Source organism: Nicotiana sylvestris, chromosome 9 (assembly GCF_000393655.2).
Source record: "Nicotiana sylvestris chromosome 9, ASM39365v2, whole genome shotgun sequence".
Lineage (NCBI taxonomy): Eukaryota > Viridiplantae > Streptophyta > Magnoliopsida > Solanales > Solanaceae > Nicotiana > Nicotiana sylvestris.
In genome coordinates, this window is record NC_091065.1 from 106111022 (window position 1) to 106125826 (window position 14805).

The 14805-nt window shown below is 35.2% G+C and overlaps 1 protein-coding gene across 1 annotated transcript; it reads left to right on the top strand.

The window, feature by feature from the left end:
• The first annotated feature begins 1464 nt into the window (after nucleotides 1-1464).
• On the top strand, nucleotides 1465-8960 carry LOC104236573 (ubiquitin carboxyl-terminal hydrolase 24-like). The gene is made up of 6 exons (XM_009790523.2): nucleotides 1465-1890; nucleotides 3183-4021; nucleotides 4196-4440; nucleotides 5613-5755; nucleotides 7566-7742; nucleotides 8421-8960. Exons 1-6 carry the CDS (start codon nucleotides 1876-1878, stop codon nucleotides 8607-8609), a joined length of 1608 nt encoding a protein of 535 aa, XP_009788825.1. The 5' UTR covers nucleotides 1465-1875; the 3' UTR covers nucleotides 8610-8960.
• The last annotated feature ends 5845 nt before the right edge of the window (nucleotides 8961-14805 follow it).

Sequence of the window (14805 nt, forward strand, 5' to 3'; positions counted from 1 at the left end):
TTTTGCAATCATGGTATCTTGTGGCATCCTCACTCAAATTAAAATATGAAAATTTGGTCTTCAAATTGGATCCATGACACGAGTTCTCTGAGGAAGAATTTATATAGTCCAATTGATAAAAAAGATCTTAATATCCCAATAAAGGATATTATAATTGATGGCAAGTGGAACCTCTCTAATATCTCCTTTTATATTCTTAATACCCTTATGAAAAATATTATGGCTACCCTTATACCTAATAAGTTTACTAAAAAAGATACTATGACATTGGGTATTACCTCTAGTGGTCTTTTCATCACCAAATCCTGCTACTCCCTCATCAATCCTTCTTTCCCTCCCAAACTAGATTTTGAATGAATTTGGGATCTTCAATGCCCAAACAAAATCAAGTTCTTCTTCTGGAAATGTTTGCATAATCATATACCTTGCAGAGCCTACTTATCCCACATTGGTATGAATATTGATAAGGTTTACACTATTTGTAGAATTAATGTGGAAAGTGCTGAACATATCTTCCTCGACTACCCTATCACTAATTCTTGTTGGGAACAATTAGGTATAAAAAATCTTTATTTAAAAGATGGAAATCACTCGCTTTTGAAATTAAAGAATATTTTTATTCAAACAAGTCTCTACTCAAATAACTGGAAGACCATCCTTCCTTTTGCGATTTGGAATATTTGGAAAAATAGAAACAACAATAATTTGCACAACCTTAGTAATAAGGTTTGTCACATGGTCATCCTCCAACAAGCCTGGGAATATAATTTCTTTACAGAAAAGAGTCCCTTTTAAGGAGCACAGGGTTCAAGTTAAGATCAATTGGAACAAACCTCTGGCAAATACAATCAAACTCAATATTGACGGAGCCTTCTCCAAAACTACTCTGGAAGCTGGACTGAGTGGAGTTTTCAGGAACAAAAATGGTGACTGGATTTTTGGGTACTACAGATCAACTTATGGATGAGCATCCACAATCATGCATTGCGAGCTAATGGCTCTACATGAAGGACTAAATATTGCTAAACATATTGATCTTCGTAACATCGAAGTTGAGACTGACTCAACGAATACTATATTGATGCTTAATGAAAATAACCCTAACCTTTCAAATCTAATTTTGGAATGCAGGTTGTTAATGCACCAGTTGAAGCACCCAATCCTGAGGCATAACTCCAGGGAAGGAAATGAAATAGCCCACCTCTTGGCAAAGAAAGCACTGAAGAATTTCAAAGTTCCTAGATGTGTTCATCATGCACGTCCACCTTATTTTGTTGAACATCAATTGCTAAAGGACAAGAAGGGTTTCAGTTTTAAGTTAAAGTGTGTTAGTATTAGTGTTTGTGAAAAACTAGCCAAGTTTGGCAATGAAATGGTCCTAAGGGACTATGTAAGAACTGTGTAATATTTGTGGTAGTAGTATAATATTATCGTTTGTGTTAAAAAAAAAAAAAAAGAGTTAGAGGTCGGTATATACAGAAACTGGAATTTGCTCAGTATAAAAAGCCGACGTATTTAAGGAGATCGGCACCCTCTTTTCCCCCAAAAGAAACCTACAACCTAAAAAAAACACACACACACAACTAGGGACAGTCGGACAGACGAAAAACAAAACCCTCCAAAATCCCAAGAGTCCCAAAAATCCCTATATATTCCAATCCTTGTCCTTGTTGGTCTCGTAATTCTGCGTTTATTAGAATTGTTCGATGCTTCTCCCGTTCATAATCGGATCCACTTCAGCTAATATTAAATGCTCTGTTTCTTTGTTTCTTCCTATTTCATGTCTGCAGCAACAAGGCTAATTTTTCATAAGTTCCCTATAAAGTTGTCTGCTTTAGTGGTTTTTGAGTTCCAGCCTACACTTCTCTGCACAGCATGAGTGATTCTAAGGTGTGTATTATTGATTCTTGATGTTTCTCTTTTGCTTTTGTTGGGTTTTTGGTAATTCTAGAATGTTCTGAATTATGGACAAAATTGGTTCTTGAGTTGTGGTTGTAATATTGTGGTTTGTGGCCTTCATATTGTGGATGCCTGAGTAAGGTAAAGACTGCACTTTGTTTCTGATATATGGTGATTGAGTGGAATTATGATGTTTGATTTTTTTGAGTTATGGATAAAAATCAATTTTTTAGAAGTTTCGGATGGTTCATAGGCTTATCATTGTCTGGTTATTATTGGCTGTAAGCAATTTGTTTGTGATGATGTGCATTTTTTTTTTGGGAATATGCTCTTTGTGTTGCGGACTTCTTGATAAAAATAATCAATTTGTGCATTATTGATTGCTAGTTTGGTTTTAATGGTATGTGGTTGTTGTGGATGACATAGGAAGTGAAAAAGAAATCCATATTTCTGTCAGATGGATATGCTGTTAGAGAAAAATTTTAGTTAATGGTTGAATGGCTTCTTGCTGCAAAGTAAAAGAGTCGCAAAAATTTCCTTTTTTCTCCACATGGTTGTCTTTATGGATACTTGTCTAGTAGGAAGCGGCCCAGTGCTAAGTTACATAAGATCACTTGGGAATATCTCAGGCTTGTCGTAGTGACCAATTACTGTGGGTACTTGCATTTTGCTGGTATATTCTATTTACCAAGGAGTACGAAAAGACCAGGGTTCATTCTTGCCTGTTCTATTTTTATTTGGTCACTTTTACTAATCTTCTATACAATGTGCAATATAAATTCATTGGTCCTAATAGAAGAATTTTGAGCAGTGATATCCTGCATTTAGCTAGGTGCATTAAGTCAATAAATTAGTGGTTACACAAATCTTGTGAAGGCTAACTCGGATTTGAACTGATGGGGGTGGCAGTAAAAGACTCAAAGGAGCTGCTACAATTGCAGGCTGAAAATGACTTTGGTACATGGATTTGGCATTAGCCGTGTCAAGCGATTGTGTTAAGTGTGGTTTGGACTTCTTAACTTTGTAAAAATAGTTAAGAGCTTTAGATGTGTCCGAAGGATTGGTGGATACTTGATAAAGTTATTGGTATGGTATGATATGGCAGAATTACAGTCTTTAGTTTTTGCAGCTTCTGTAAATTTACTCGACAGCTGTGCTGTGTTCGGTGATACTTTAATTATTTAAAGAAATTACTGACTACTTCTGATTCTGCCCTTTCCTTTTCCTCTCATTTTGGTTAGACTGATAGAGCCAAGATTGTTTCCTTTGTCTTGATGTTGCAGGTATTTTTATTTGGTTCATTTACTGAAGATGAAACGAAGTCATTGCTGAACCCGCCATCTGGTTGTGATGCTAATAAGCGCGTGGAAGAAAAGGTGCTAGTTAATTCCTCAAAATTGGTGCCTGAGTTATCTTTTGGAAGTTTCAGCAGTGTATCCAATTCTCAACCTGATTCTTCCAAAGAGAAAGTAGGCTCAGATTCCTCTACTATGAAGGAGCCGAAAGCTGGGCATGAGAAACCAAAGACAGATAGCTTACTCAGAGAGATCAAACAGAATGGAGATGTCCAGAATGATTACTACGGCAATGGACATGAAGTATCTGCAATGGTACGCAATATCGGCTTTAACAATTTATGTGTGTCAGAAGATGAGGGTAAAACCATTAACAATAGCACAACTGGACGAGATGATGGTGCACTATTAAATAAAGGAAATTCGAATGGGCCCACTAGCAATTCAGCAAAAAGTGCACATTCAGGACAAGCCCCTCTGGAGGTATCTGGTGGGCCTCTTGATGTTGCAGGCTTACTACCTCGCGGTTTAATCAACTCAGGGAACTTATGCTTCCTTAATGCTACATTACAAGCTCTTTTGTCATGTTCACCTTTTGTTGAGCTTTTGCTAAGTCTAAGGATACACAGTTTTTCCAAGGTTGAATATCCAATGTTAGCTGCATTTGTGGGGTTTCTTTCTCAGTTTACTGTTCCTGGTTCTACAAATTTAATGAAGAAAGATGCCACCAGTATTGAAGTCGGTACGCCCTTCAGCCCAGCAATATTTGAAGCAGTTCTGAAGAAATTTACTCCTGATGTGCCTAAAGCCATTTCCGGCAGGCCAAGGTCTGTACTTATTTACACGTGTTTAGTAGTTATAGATGTCTTCTTTCTGGGGTTTTCTTCAATGTACTTGTTGTGACAACTTTGAGGTTACCATTTCTCGATTAGTGTAAATTGGAGAAATGTGTCAACTCTTTGTAAAGTATCTCAAAACTCCTTTTATTAACAATTTTCCAGACAAGAAGATGCACAGGAGTTCCTGAGTTTTGTAATGGATCAGATGCATGGTGAATTACTAAAGCTTGAAGGGCAATCGAGTTCAAGTGGGAAAAATTCATTACTTGTTTCATCAGAAGAAGATGAGGGATGGGAAACTGTTGGCCCAAAGAACAAATCTGCAGTCACAAGAACTCAGGACTTTGTTCCTTCAAAATTAAGTGCAATTTTCGGAGGGCAGTTGAAAAGTGTTGTTAAAGCAAGAGGTAGTGTGCTTTTTATAAGTATGTAGATTTGCTTATTATATAAAGATCATCTGCTGCTCATGAAGAGCATAAGACTAGTCAAATCTAGGGGTGTTACCTGATTTTAAAAAAAGGACTAGTCAAATCTAAGAATTGGGGATTGGTTATTTCCATAAATTTCTCATTTTGGATTGCAAGTTAGGGGGTAATAGAGCTTTCCTTACTTCATACCGGGGGTGAGGCGGGGTTGGATTAGGGTTGATCTTAGATGGCTTGCAGTTTATGTTGAATCCACACTATCCTTGCTGTTTATCTTAGCCCCGGACCTTAGATTCCGGTTACTGTTATTGAATGTCATTCATCTTTTGGTTTTTATTCTTCTGTTACTATTACGGTTTCTACTGGAGTTACTAATGAATTGTCTTTTCTTGTTGTTTTTTTTTTCGTCTTTCTGAGCCGAGGGTCTATCGGAAACGGCCTCTCTGTCCTATCGGGGTAGGGGTAAGGTCTGCGTACACATTACCCTCCCCAGACCCCATTTTGTGGGATTTTACTGAATAGTTGTTGTTGTTATTCTCATTTTGGATTGCCCATGTGAATCCTGGTCCAACTGTGATAACGGTTAAAGGAAGTGTGGATCATCAGTTTAAGTTAAATATCCCCTCCAAGACAAAAAAAAGGTTTTACACAAAATTAAGCAGCTTTTGAGAAGTGGTAAGAAGCTTCGGTTTCTCTCTAAATCCCAGAAATTTCACGTTTGCTACTTTTCATGACTTTATTTTAGCAGAAAGATTGCGCATGACGTATAGATTGCTCATTAACTTTCTATTTGCATGACAAAAAAAAAAATTCTGCCTTTATTGTAAATTTGTCAAAGGACGCATAGAATGCGACAGAGGAAGGTATTTTCTGGAATCTGGCTGTATCGTAGGAAATTATCTTTTTCCCAGCAACCAGACTACAGTATTATCTTTTAGTTTCAGAAACTGTAAATTTGCTATATTACAAGTTCCCAATCTGACATATATGCAATAGCTCGTTTGTGAAGCAACTGGATGTTGTGCTCATGCTAGTATGTCTTTTATCTATTTTCCGTAGGGAAGAGAAATTTGTCTGACCAATGAGGTTCTCTCAAGTCTCAACTATTTTTAAATTTAGATTGAGTTTAAGATTTTGAATTTACTTTATTATAGGGAACAAAGCCTCTGCCACTGTTCAACCATTTTTCGTGCTCCATCTTGATATTTCACATGAGGCTGTTCGTACCATTCAAGATGCTCTCCGTCTATTTGCTGCTCCAGAGACACTCGAGGAATATAGAACAACAATAGGAAAGGTAAATTGCTCCGCTACCTTTTGGACATTATGGTTTTTACTGTCTGCTCTTAGTTGGGGAATGGTCCAGTTCTAATGTCAATTATTGAATATGTTGACCTACTGCATAAAACTGTATTGAATCTTAGATGGGTCACAATTCAGAGGCCTCTAGTGTACAAGTTCCCTAAGAAACTTTGCTGTTGATGGACATTGTTTGTGCCACCAACCTGTTTTGTTTTTACTTTGATAATGTATTATTCACAATTTAGCACTAAGTGTTATGAGTTACAGTAAGGAGTCAAACTGTCCCTCTTATATCTTTTCGGGAGCCTATGAAATCCAAATGTTCATGTATGTCACCTACAAAATGGAAACTTACACTAAAAGGATAAGGTTGTTTGATAAAAAGCCTTCAATCTGTGAAGGCGATTAAATTTTCCTTTAAATCATCTGGGGTTTCTTTCCTCTTCTAGATAGTCCATGAAGTGAAGACTGGGACTGTGAGACATGTATTCTGCAGTTGTTTTGAAGCCTTTTTCCCATGCCAGCTCCAAAAAGCCATTCTTAAAGTTCTTTGCATCACCAACTGAAACCCTGAAATGGTTATTAAAAACCTTTACCATATGTCCCTCGCAACTCGAAAATTAAAAAAACAAGTGTTGTGAATTTTCATTGTGCAGTCCTCATAGGCAACGTCAAATTTTCCTATGTTAGACAAGCTTCACGCATAATAGTCCATCCAAAACTAGTTTTATAGGTTCAATCATATTTTGCTACAGGATTTTCCATGGCCATTCCTTTCCAGTTCTCCCGGCTACATTCATATTTTGACAACAAGTTCTAACTGCAAATATATCTTTCTTTGCATCTTTCAACCTTATAAGATCTGATGCCTTAGTTGCATAGCTGCTCTCCTCCAACTTTTAGGTGTCGAATCAGCCTTCTACTTGTCATCGGGATTAACTTCGTTTTCCTCTTGGTTGATTATTCAGAAGTTATTGCTGGTTTAGTGATCACTGATCAGATTAAAAATGATGACATTCAGTAGAAAGTGCAAGTAGCACGCAATGAGGATAAAATGAGAGGTCTCTTCGGATGGTTTGGTCATGTCCTGCATCAACCTACAAATGCATCGGTCCGTAGGTGTGGAACTATGGTGAAGGAGGGTGTCAAAAGGGGATAGGGTAGACATAAAATCACATGGAAAGAAGTTGTCTCGAAAGACCTACAAGTCCTTGGAATCAATGCAAACTTAGCTAAAGATAGGACATAATGGAAGAGAAAGATCTATATAGGTGATACCTACTAGTTGGGAATGAGCTTAGACTTAGTAGAGAACTTCTATTATTATTATTATTATTATTATTATTATTATTATGAATGACCTGATATTTTTCTGCTTCAATTTTCGTATTATCTTGCTGTTGTTATAGTTTTTTTTCATGACTTCTTCACTACCATAGTCTCTTTCCTATATTATTGTGACTTTGCTTTCCTCGAGCCGAGGGTCTATTGGAAACAACCTCTTTACCTACACAAGGTAGAGATAAAGACTGTGTACACATTACCCTCGCTAGACCCCACTTGTGGGATTACACTGGGTATGTTGTTGTTATTGTTATTTATATAATACATTTATCTTATTTTTCACTTTCACGTTTATTTTATTTTAGTAATAATGGTGATGTCGGTTGAGCTTAAAGAAAGAAACGAGGATTCATATCGCCGATTCTAACTTGTTTGGGATTGAGGCGTAGTAGTTGTGATCGCTGATCAAAGGCAGGATACTAGCTGGTTTTTGACCTCTAACATAGTTTATTTCCTTGCAGTCTGGATCAGGTAGTGCCAGAAAATCCATCAGCATACAGACACTTCCTAAGATGATGATTTTACACTTGAAGCGGTTCGGTTATGGAAGCCACGGAAGTACTAAACTGCTTAAACCGGTGCAATTCCCTCCTGAACTAGTGATAAGCCGTGATTTACTTGCTAATTCGACTACTGAGGTAATATTCAAATTTAATGAAGTTCTTTGTTAACCCTCTATCCCAATCAGGGGGAAATAATTTAATTTTTGATTTTATAATTCTGGTTGCGATTTTATAGTGTTATAAGGAATATTTTGAAGGTCATTGTAGATAGAAATGGATTCAACTGTTCAAATTGCAATTTCAAGATCTTTGGTAATTGAACTAAATTGATCGAAAGTTTGGTCTATCTGAAAAAGTCTCATTCATGGGAAGGAAGGAAAGTATAAGCGAAAGCGAAAGAGCTGATGTACTTGAACCCTTATAGTCTAAATACCTCACCTTCAGTGAACTAATTTGATATATCGACTACTATGCAAATAGTAGGCATTTAATTCAGTTAAGTGTTAAATGTGAATATATATTACACCCTTGTGGGTTTTGGAAGTCATAGATATCTATAGAGCAAAATTGGACAGATCATACTGCTAACTCACATGGCGAATTAAGTGTCGTCATTTACTGAAGTGGGGAAATGCATCATAAGTCAGAAACCTTCTCAACAGAGCATATTGACGTCCCCTTGGGTCCAAAAATAAAAAATCATCACCTTTTTGTACGAATTATGTAGGAAGCAACACAACACATTCTTCTACTATGGCATGATTTCCATGGATTTACGTGAGGTGAAACTTTTGTTTGTTGTTTTACATGCAGGGTCGACAATATCAACTTGTTTCCACAATAACCCATCATGGGAGGGAAGCTTCTAAGGGGCATTATACTGCCGATTGTCGCAACCAGAGTGGGAAGTGGTTGCGATTTGATGATGCCTCTGTTACTGCTGTTACCATTAATAGAGTGCTGCACGATCAAGCTTATGTTCTATTCTATAAACAAGCATAGGCAACACGTCTTAATCCAATCAGGTAACCGAGCGTGAGAGAAGACATTCTGAAGTCATTGGACATTGCCACACCTCATGCATCTGCACTACTGTCGCTCCATTGTGTTAGATAGTCACTATTGTGTTTTCATTTACATGGTCATCAGGGAAATGAAACATCCATTGGCATCCGGGGCATGTGGTAAATGTATGGAAATTCTGTTACCAGTTTTGTTTGGAGGTGTTCCTTTCCTAGTCTTCCTTTTTTGATCTTTGATTCATTATATTAGGAAAATTTGACTCTTGTGTAATGAGAATGAGGTCGAGATATTTCTTTATACTCTTTGATATTCGAGTTTCTCTTTACTTAAGTTTATATAGAAGCATAGCTTTTTCTGGAATTAAGAATGAAATGGAATAGCCAAGCAAGCAGCAGAAAGTAGGCACCTATATATGGTGTTCCAAGTTGATATTGTGGAAACAAGTTGATATTGTCGACCCTGCATGTAAAACAAGAATAAGTCCTACTTGTCTAATATTGAGGAATGGAATCATAATCGTTTTGTTTTGTTTGCAAAATATTAGCTTCACTGTAAATATATCCTTGTAATTGACTTTTAACTATTTTGCCCCTTGTAAGCATTTCAAGTAGACGAACGTATAAAAGAAGAAATAGAACTGAGTACCAAAACGAATTCAACTTTAAATTAAGTTGTGCTTGTATAGGACAATGCATGACTCAAGATTAACTGACTGACAATGGCAACAATTATGTTTTACGCGCAGACAATGTAAGGTTTTTATACAATTAGATTACTTATTAGGTGTTACAGCGCACTAGAGTGAGACTAGCCAGTTAGGAAGTAGTCTTAGGATGCTATTGATCAACTACTGATGATGGGCTTTATCTCCTGTGTATTAATACCTTACATCTTTCTCGTATTTCCTATATCTCTTATATTGCTGTTACTTTGTTTTTTATGGTATTTATGTTATGTTATGGATTTTATGGTACTTTATGTTGTTTTATTATGAGTCTATTGATAGTACTAATATAGTGTCTCTTGTTGCCTCTTTGAGCCGAGGGTCTCCTGGAAACAGCCTCTCTGCCCCTCGGGGTAGAGGTAAGGTCTGCGTACATATTACCCTCCCCAGACCCCACTTGTGGGATTACACTGGGTTGTTGTTGTTGTTGTAGATTACTTATTAGGTAGTCGCAGCTAAATTTCTATGATAAGCATGCCTATTTTGATAACCTGGTAAAAATGGTTAAAACATACTGTATATAACTTAAATCCTATTCTAAATAGTGTAGTAGTATCCTTCGAAATCAGTCCAAAGAAATGGTCATTCCATTACATCTGCATAGAATGATTAGTTTAATGAAGCAGTTTTAGATCTTTGCTGCCTACTGTGAAATTTGAAGAATTTATTTGCGGCATTCTTTTATAAGAGGTGGATTATCTTAATTTGATATCATTTTTTCATTACATCACCCCTGCAAAATAAGTCAACTTATTTGGATATTACCTGCATTATATTACAATTAATAACTCCATCTGTAACTGTTTGTCAACGTATTCTTAAAACACATACTATTAAATGATAGTTTTACTATACCAATTACATAAACAAATTAAGAGCTACTTTCAATCTCAACCACTCTCACTTTTTACAACATATATATAAATATAACTAAGAGTTTGACTTTTGCACAGTTTTTCTTACACAACAGATAATTTTCTATAATTTAGTAATTTAAAAATTTACTATTCCCTCGGTCCTAATTTATGTGTCATATTTTCCTTGGTAGTCTCTCCCCCAAAAAAGGCATACTTTCTAATTTAGAAATAATTTAACTTTAAACTTTGAATTTACTTTTAATGAGATGCTTTATAACACCACAAATTTCTATGGTTTTTTACAACACAAAGTACAAAGGTCTTCTTTTCTTTCTTAAACTCCACGTCCAATTGAATACCAACACATAAATTGCAATGGAGGGAATGATAAATAACATGTACTAACCGGTTAAAATATACTATCAGCGTAATAATTATTCACATTGTTACTACTACTTATATAAGTAAATAAGTTATCCTGTCAATGTCAATGCGGTTGATACATAATGTTACCCCATCTGAATGTTTTTTCCTAAACCTTAGCTGCCATTATTTGTATGCTATTATATCGTCATATATTGGAATTTAAAAAATATTCAATCAGAAGAACATTATTAAAAATACGTTTTGATATCTTCCAAGGAATACACATAAACCATAAGTATTATTTTAATTTGACTGAACATGAATGCGATTACTCATTCCTTATTTTGTACATGAAGAAACTAATATTAAAGCCTTTGTGATGTGGTTAATTCAAGCAGTTGCAAGAAGTTTTTATATATATATATATATATATATATATATATATATATATATATATATATATATATATATATGTCAATTCCTAAGTCAGTCAAGAGCGACATTCTTAGGCATTTATTTTCTATATATAGCAAACATCTTAAAGGGATTCATCATTTGATTGGAAGTCAAATTGATTGTGCTTTCCGTATTTGTTTCATTGTGTTATTAATTCACGTAGATTGCACTTTTTGATGGTCCCTTAAACATTTTTAGTTGAACTGGTAAATATTTAATCACAATACTGCTGGATGGAAGCATCACTTCAAACTTTAGTTGTTGTCTTTTGAAATGAATTGCTTTCTTTCTTTTTATTAATAAGGAAATAATCATGTGGTGAAATGAATGAAATTCCTAATATAAATCCGAATTAGCCGAGTCAAAAGAAATAAAAAACTAATCAATTAACTCTCTTGTTTTTTGGTTTCCTCCAAAAAATTAGAATCAATTTTCAAACCCTGCCCAACAAACGGGAAAAGAATTCCTTAAAAATTCTAAAAGATGAGTCTTTGGAAAGAAAAAGTCTTAACTTTAATAGGGTAGCCTCATATCTTTTTATTAAAGTATAGAAAAGAGAAGAAGTAGGAATTTGTAGTTTGGTCCCCTTTTTGTATACAACATTAAACTATGGTAACTTCCTAATGTGTTTGGATTCCTTTCTTTGAGTTCAATTTAAAGAACTGTCACTTTAACTTTTTTAGGTCTTCGTGGTCCAGTTCACAGACCGCTCCTTCTCACCCTTTTTAGCTCCCCCAAGAAATAGAAAATAGGAAGGAAAAAAAAGGGAAACTTTTAGAAACCACTGTGTTTTAGTGATTATTAGCTAGTTATCGCTATCATTTACTATATTACTTCCTATAGCTATATTTTTAAGGTTTTTAGAGTGTATTCGATGTATTTAAGCTACTGTATTCATGAATACAGTAGCATTTCTAGGCGTGAAATAGGGGATTACAGCTAGACAGATTTTTGTATTCGACTGTATTCACGGCGTGAAACAAGGGATTACAGCTAGACAGATTATTGTATTCGATTGTATTCACGATATGTATTTGTGAATACAGTAACGTAAATAGCGCGATTCATGGTCTATTCAGCTGTTTTTAAACGAAAAGTGAATCAATTAACATAATAGACTCCTAATATAACTCAACAAACTCAATTATAACACAAAAAATTTGTTTTTCCAGTTATAAAAAAGATTCTCAACTGAAAAACACCCCATAAACATAGCAATCTTTAGAGAAAATCTACTGAATATTTTTTCCAGCCGATAAATACAACAAAAACAGAGCAATTTGAATACATATATACATCTGAATACATAAATTATATTAATTAAAAAAATATATGAATACATTCGTGGAATACAACGAGACAGAATACAATGAAATACATGGAATATAGCGAGATACATTGAAATACAATGAAAAAAAAAGACAATGAATACAATGAAATACATGGAAATACAGCGAGATACATAGAAATACATTGAAATATATTAACAGAAAATTCAAGTTGCTTAGCTCCAAACTCTGTCGTCTTTGTTCAAGAACAACCCTAATGTCGTCTCAGCAGATGAAAATAACAATTCCCTCGGAATAGAAACCTCAATTTTCACTTTCTTATCTACCACATCGTCCTTGCCGCCAACGATTTTCCTAAGCAACACATCCCTTTTCTCTCCCCTTTTTCCTTTCTTTTTTAGTACCAATACAATAATGGCAGAGCTAAAAATCACTCAAAATCAAAGTCTGATGCCAAAACTCGTAGATTACTTATCTTTTCTACTCCAAAGAGTGGCTGAAGCTAACGATATTAATGGCAGATTTCAACCCCAAAAGATCTCAGTTTTCATGGTCTCACAAGGCCAAATATCTGAATTAAGAATTATTTAGAGAGGATTTTCAAATATGCAAATTGTGCCCTTCTTGTTTTGTCGAAACTGTACAAACAAAAATATCTTTGAGATGCTCTGTAAAAGTAAGATGAAGGTGGAAGATGAGAGAGAGAGAGAGAGAGAGAGTGAGAGAGAGAAAATAGATATGGGGCAGGGGATACGAAAAACTTGAGGGGATAGGAGAAATTTGAGTGGAGAGAGAAAAATAATATAAAACTTATTTTATGGCTTAAGGCAGGTGACCATAAATATATATTTGGCTATAAAAAATCAAAAGGTAGCTATGGAATATAATTTTTAAAAGGGTATTTATTTAAAATAAATAAAGTATCAATCTTTGTTATAGGAGGTAACTAATCCATATTTTCGATTTCATTTCCATTTGGGCTAATCCTCTATAAGAAAGGAAATTTGGGAATGAAACAACTATTACATGCCTCAAATGACATGGTCATAAAATAGTTGTTGTTTTGAATTTGTGCCACAGAAGACACATTCAAGAGGAAGAAACGCTTTCTATTAAAAGATTTTTTAGGCTCAAACCAAAAAAAATTGATTACAACAATAACAACAACAACAACAATAAAAAACCCAATGCAATTCCACATGTAGGGTCTGGGGAGAGTAATGTGTACGCAGACCTTACCCCTACCTTATGAAGGAAGAGATGTTATTTCTGATATACCCTCGGCTCAAGAACAATGAAAAGGACATAATAAACAAACAATAACAATGGCAAGGAAATAAGATAATAGAAAGAAATAGCACAACATGTCATAGCAAAGAAACTAGGAATACGAAGCTATAAGAAAAGTGCGAAAACTACCGGCAATAATTCCACATCGTCTAATCAACAAGGAACTCGGAATAAGAGAATACAAGACTAATACTAATACTACTAGTACGACTAGAAGAGACTCTCGACTATCTGTCAACCCACAACCCTAATCTTCGACCTCCATACCTCCCTATCGAGGGTCATGTCCTCGGTAAGCTGAAGTAGTGTCATGTCTTGCCTAATCACCTCTCCCTAGTACTTCCTAGGCCTCCTTCTACTTCTCCTCTGACCCTCTATGGTCAACCTCTCGCATCTCCTCACTGGGCTATCGGTGTCTCTCCTCTTCACATGCCCGAACCATCTCAGTCTCGACTCCCGCAACTTGTCTTCCACAGGGGCCACACCCACCTTGTCCCTAATAACTTCATTCCTAATCCGGTCCTTCATAGTATGCCTACACATCCATCTCAACATCCTCAGTGATTCTTTTTCGCAAACTGTACCCAGAAGAATTCTAAAGTTAAAAGTTAGAAGAAAAGTGACATTTATCCAAGGTTCTTGATTGAGTTGTTAAGAACTCATCCTCACAAAATGCTTTTGTTAACTGCACATAATTCTGTTTGACCAAAAAGTCTTAAATCTTTTTGTTAAACTAATTAAGTGAATGATGGTAGGTAAGTTCTAATTAAATATAATAAGTTGTAGATCCGAGATTAGAATTTGGGTGAGACTATTTATCAAATGCTTATACCCATATATTCAGTCATTTAATGCACACCTTTGGGAATAAATGAAGAATGAATAATGAGCAATAAATATGAGAAATGATAATAAATGTAAATAGGAAGAACAAGTCACCCAAATATCAAATGATATGGAAGATTCTTCCTTCTGACAACGAAATGTGGCAGTCACCAAGAATATGAGTAATGCTTTCTTGGATTATGTGAGTGGAAAAGAATAATAATAGATGAAATCCATTACTATGTAAAGGTAAACTCTGTATTTTCTCTCAATGGTCAACTTCTTACAATAGTTTTTCTTAGATTCAATCTCATGTGCCTTTTTTCTTCTCTCTCTCTCTCTCTCTTTCTATTTATAAGAGATATTCT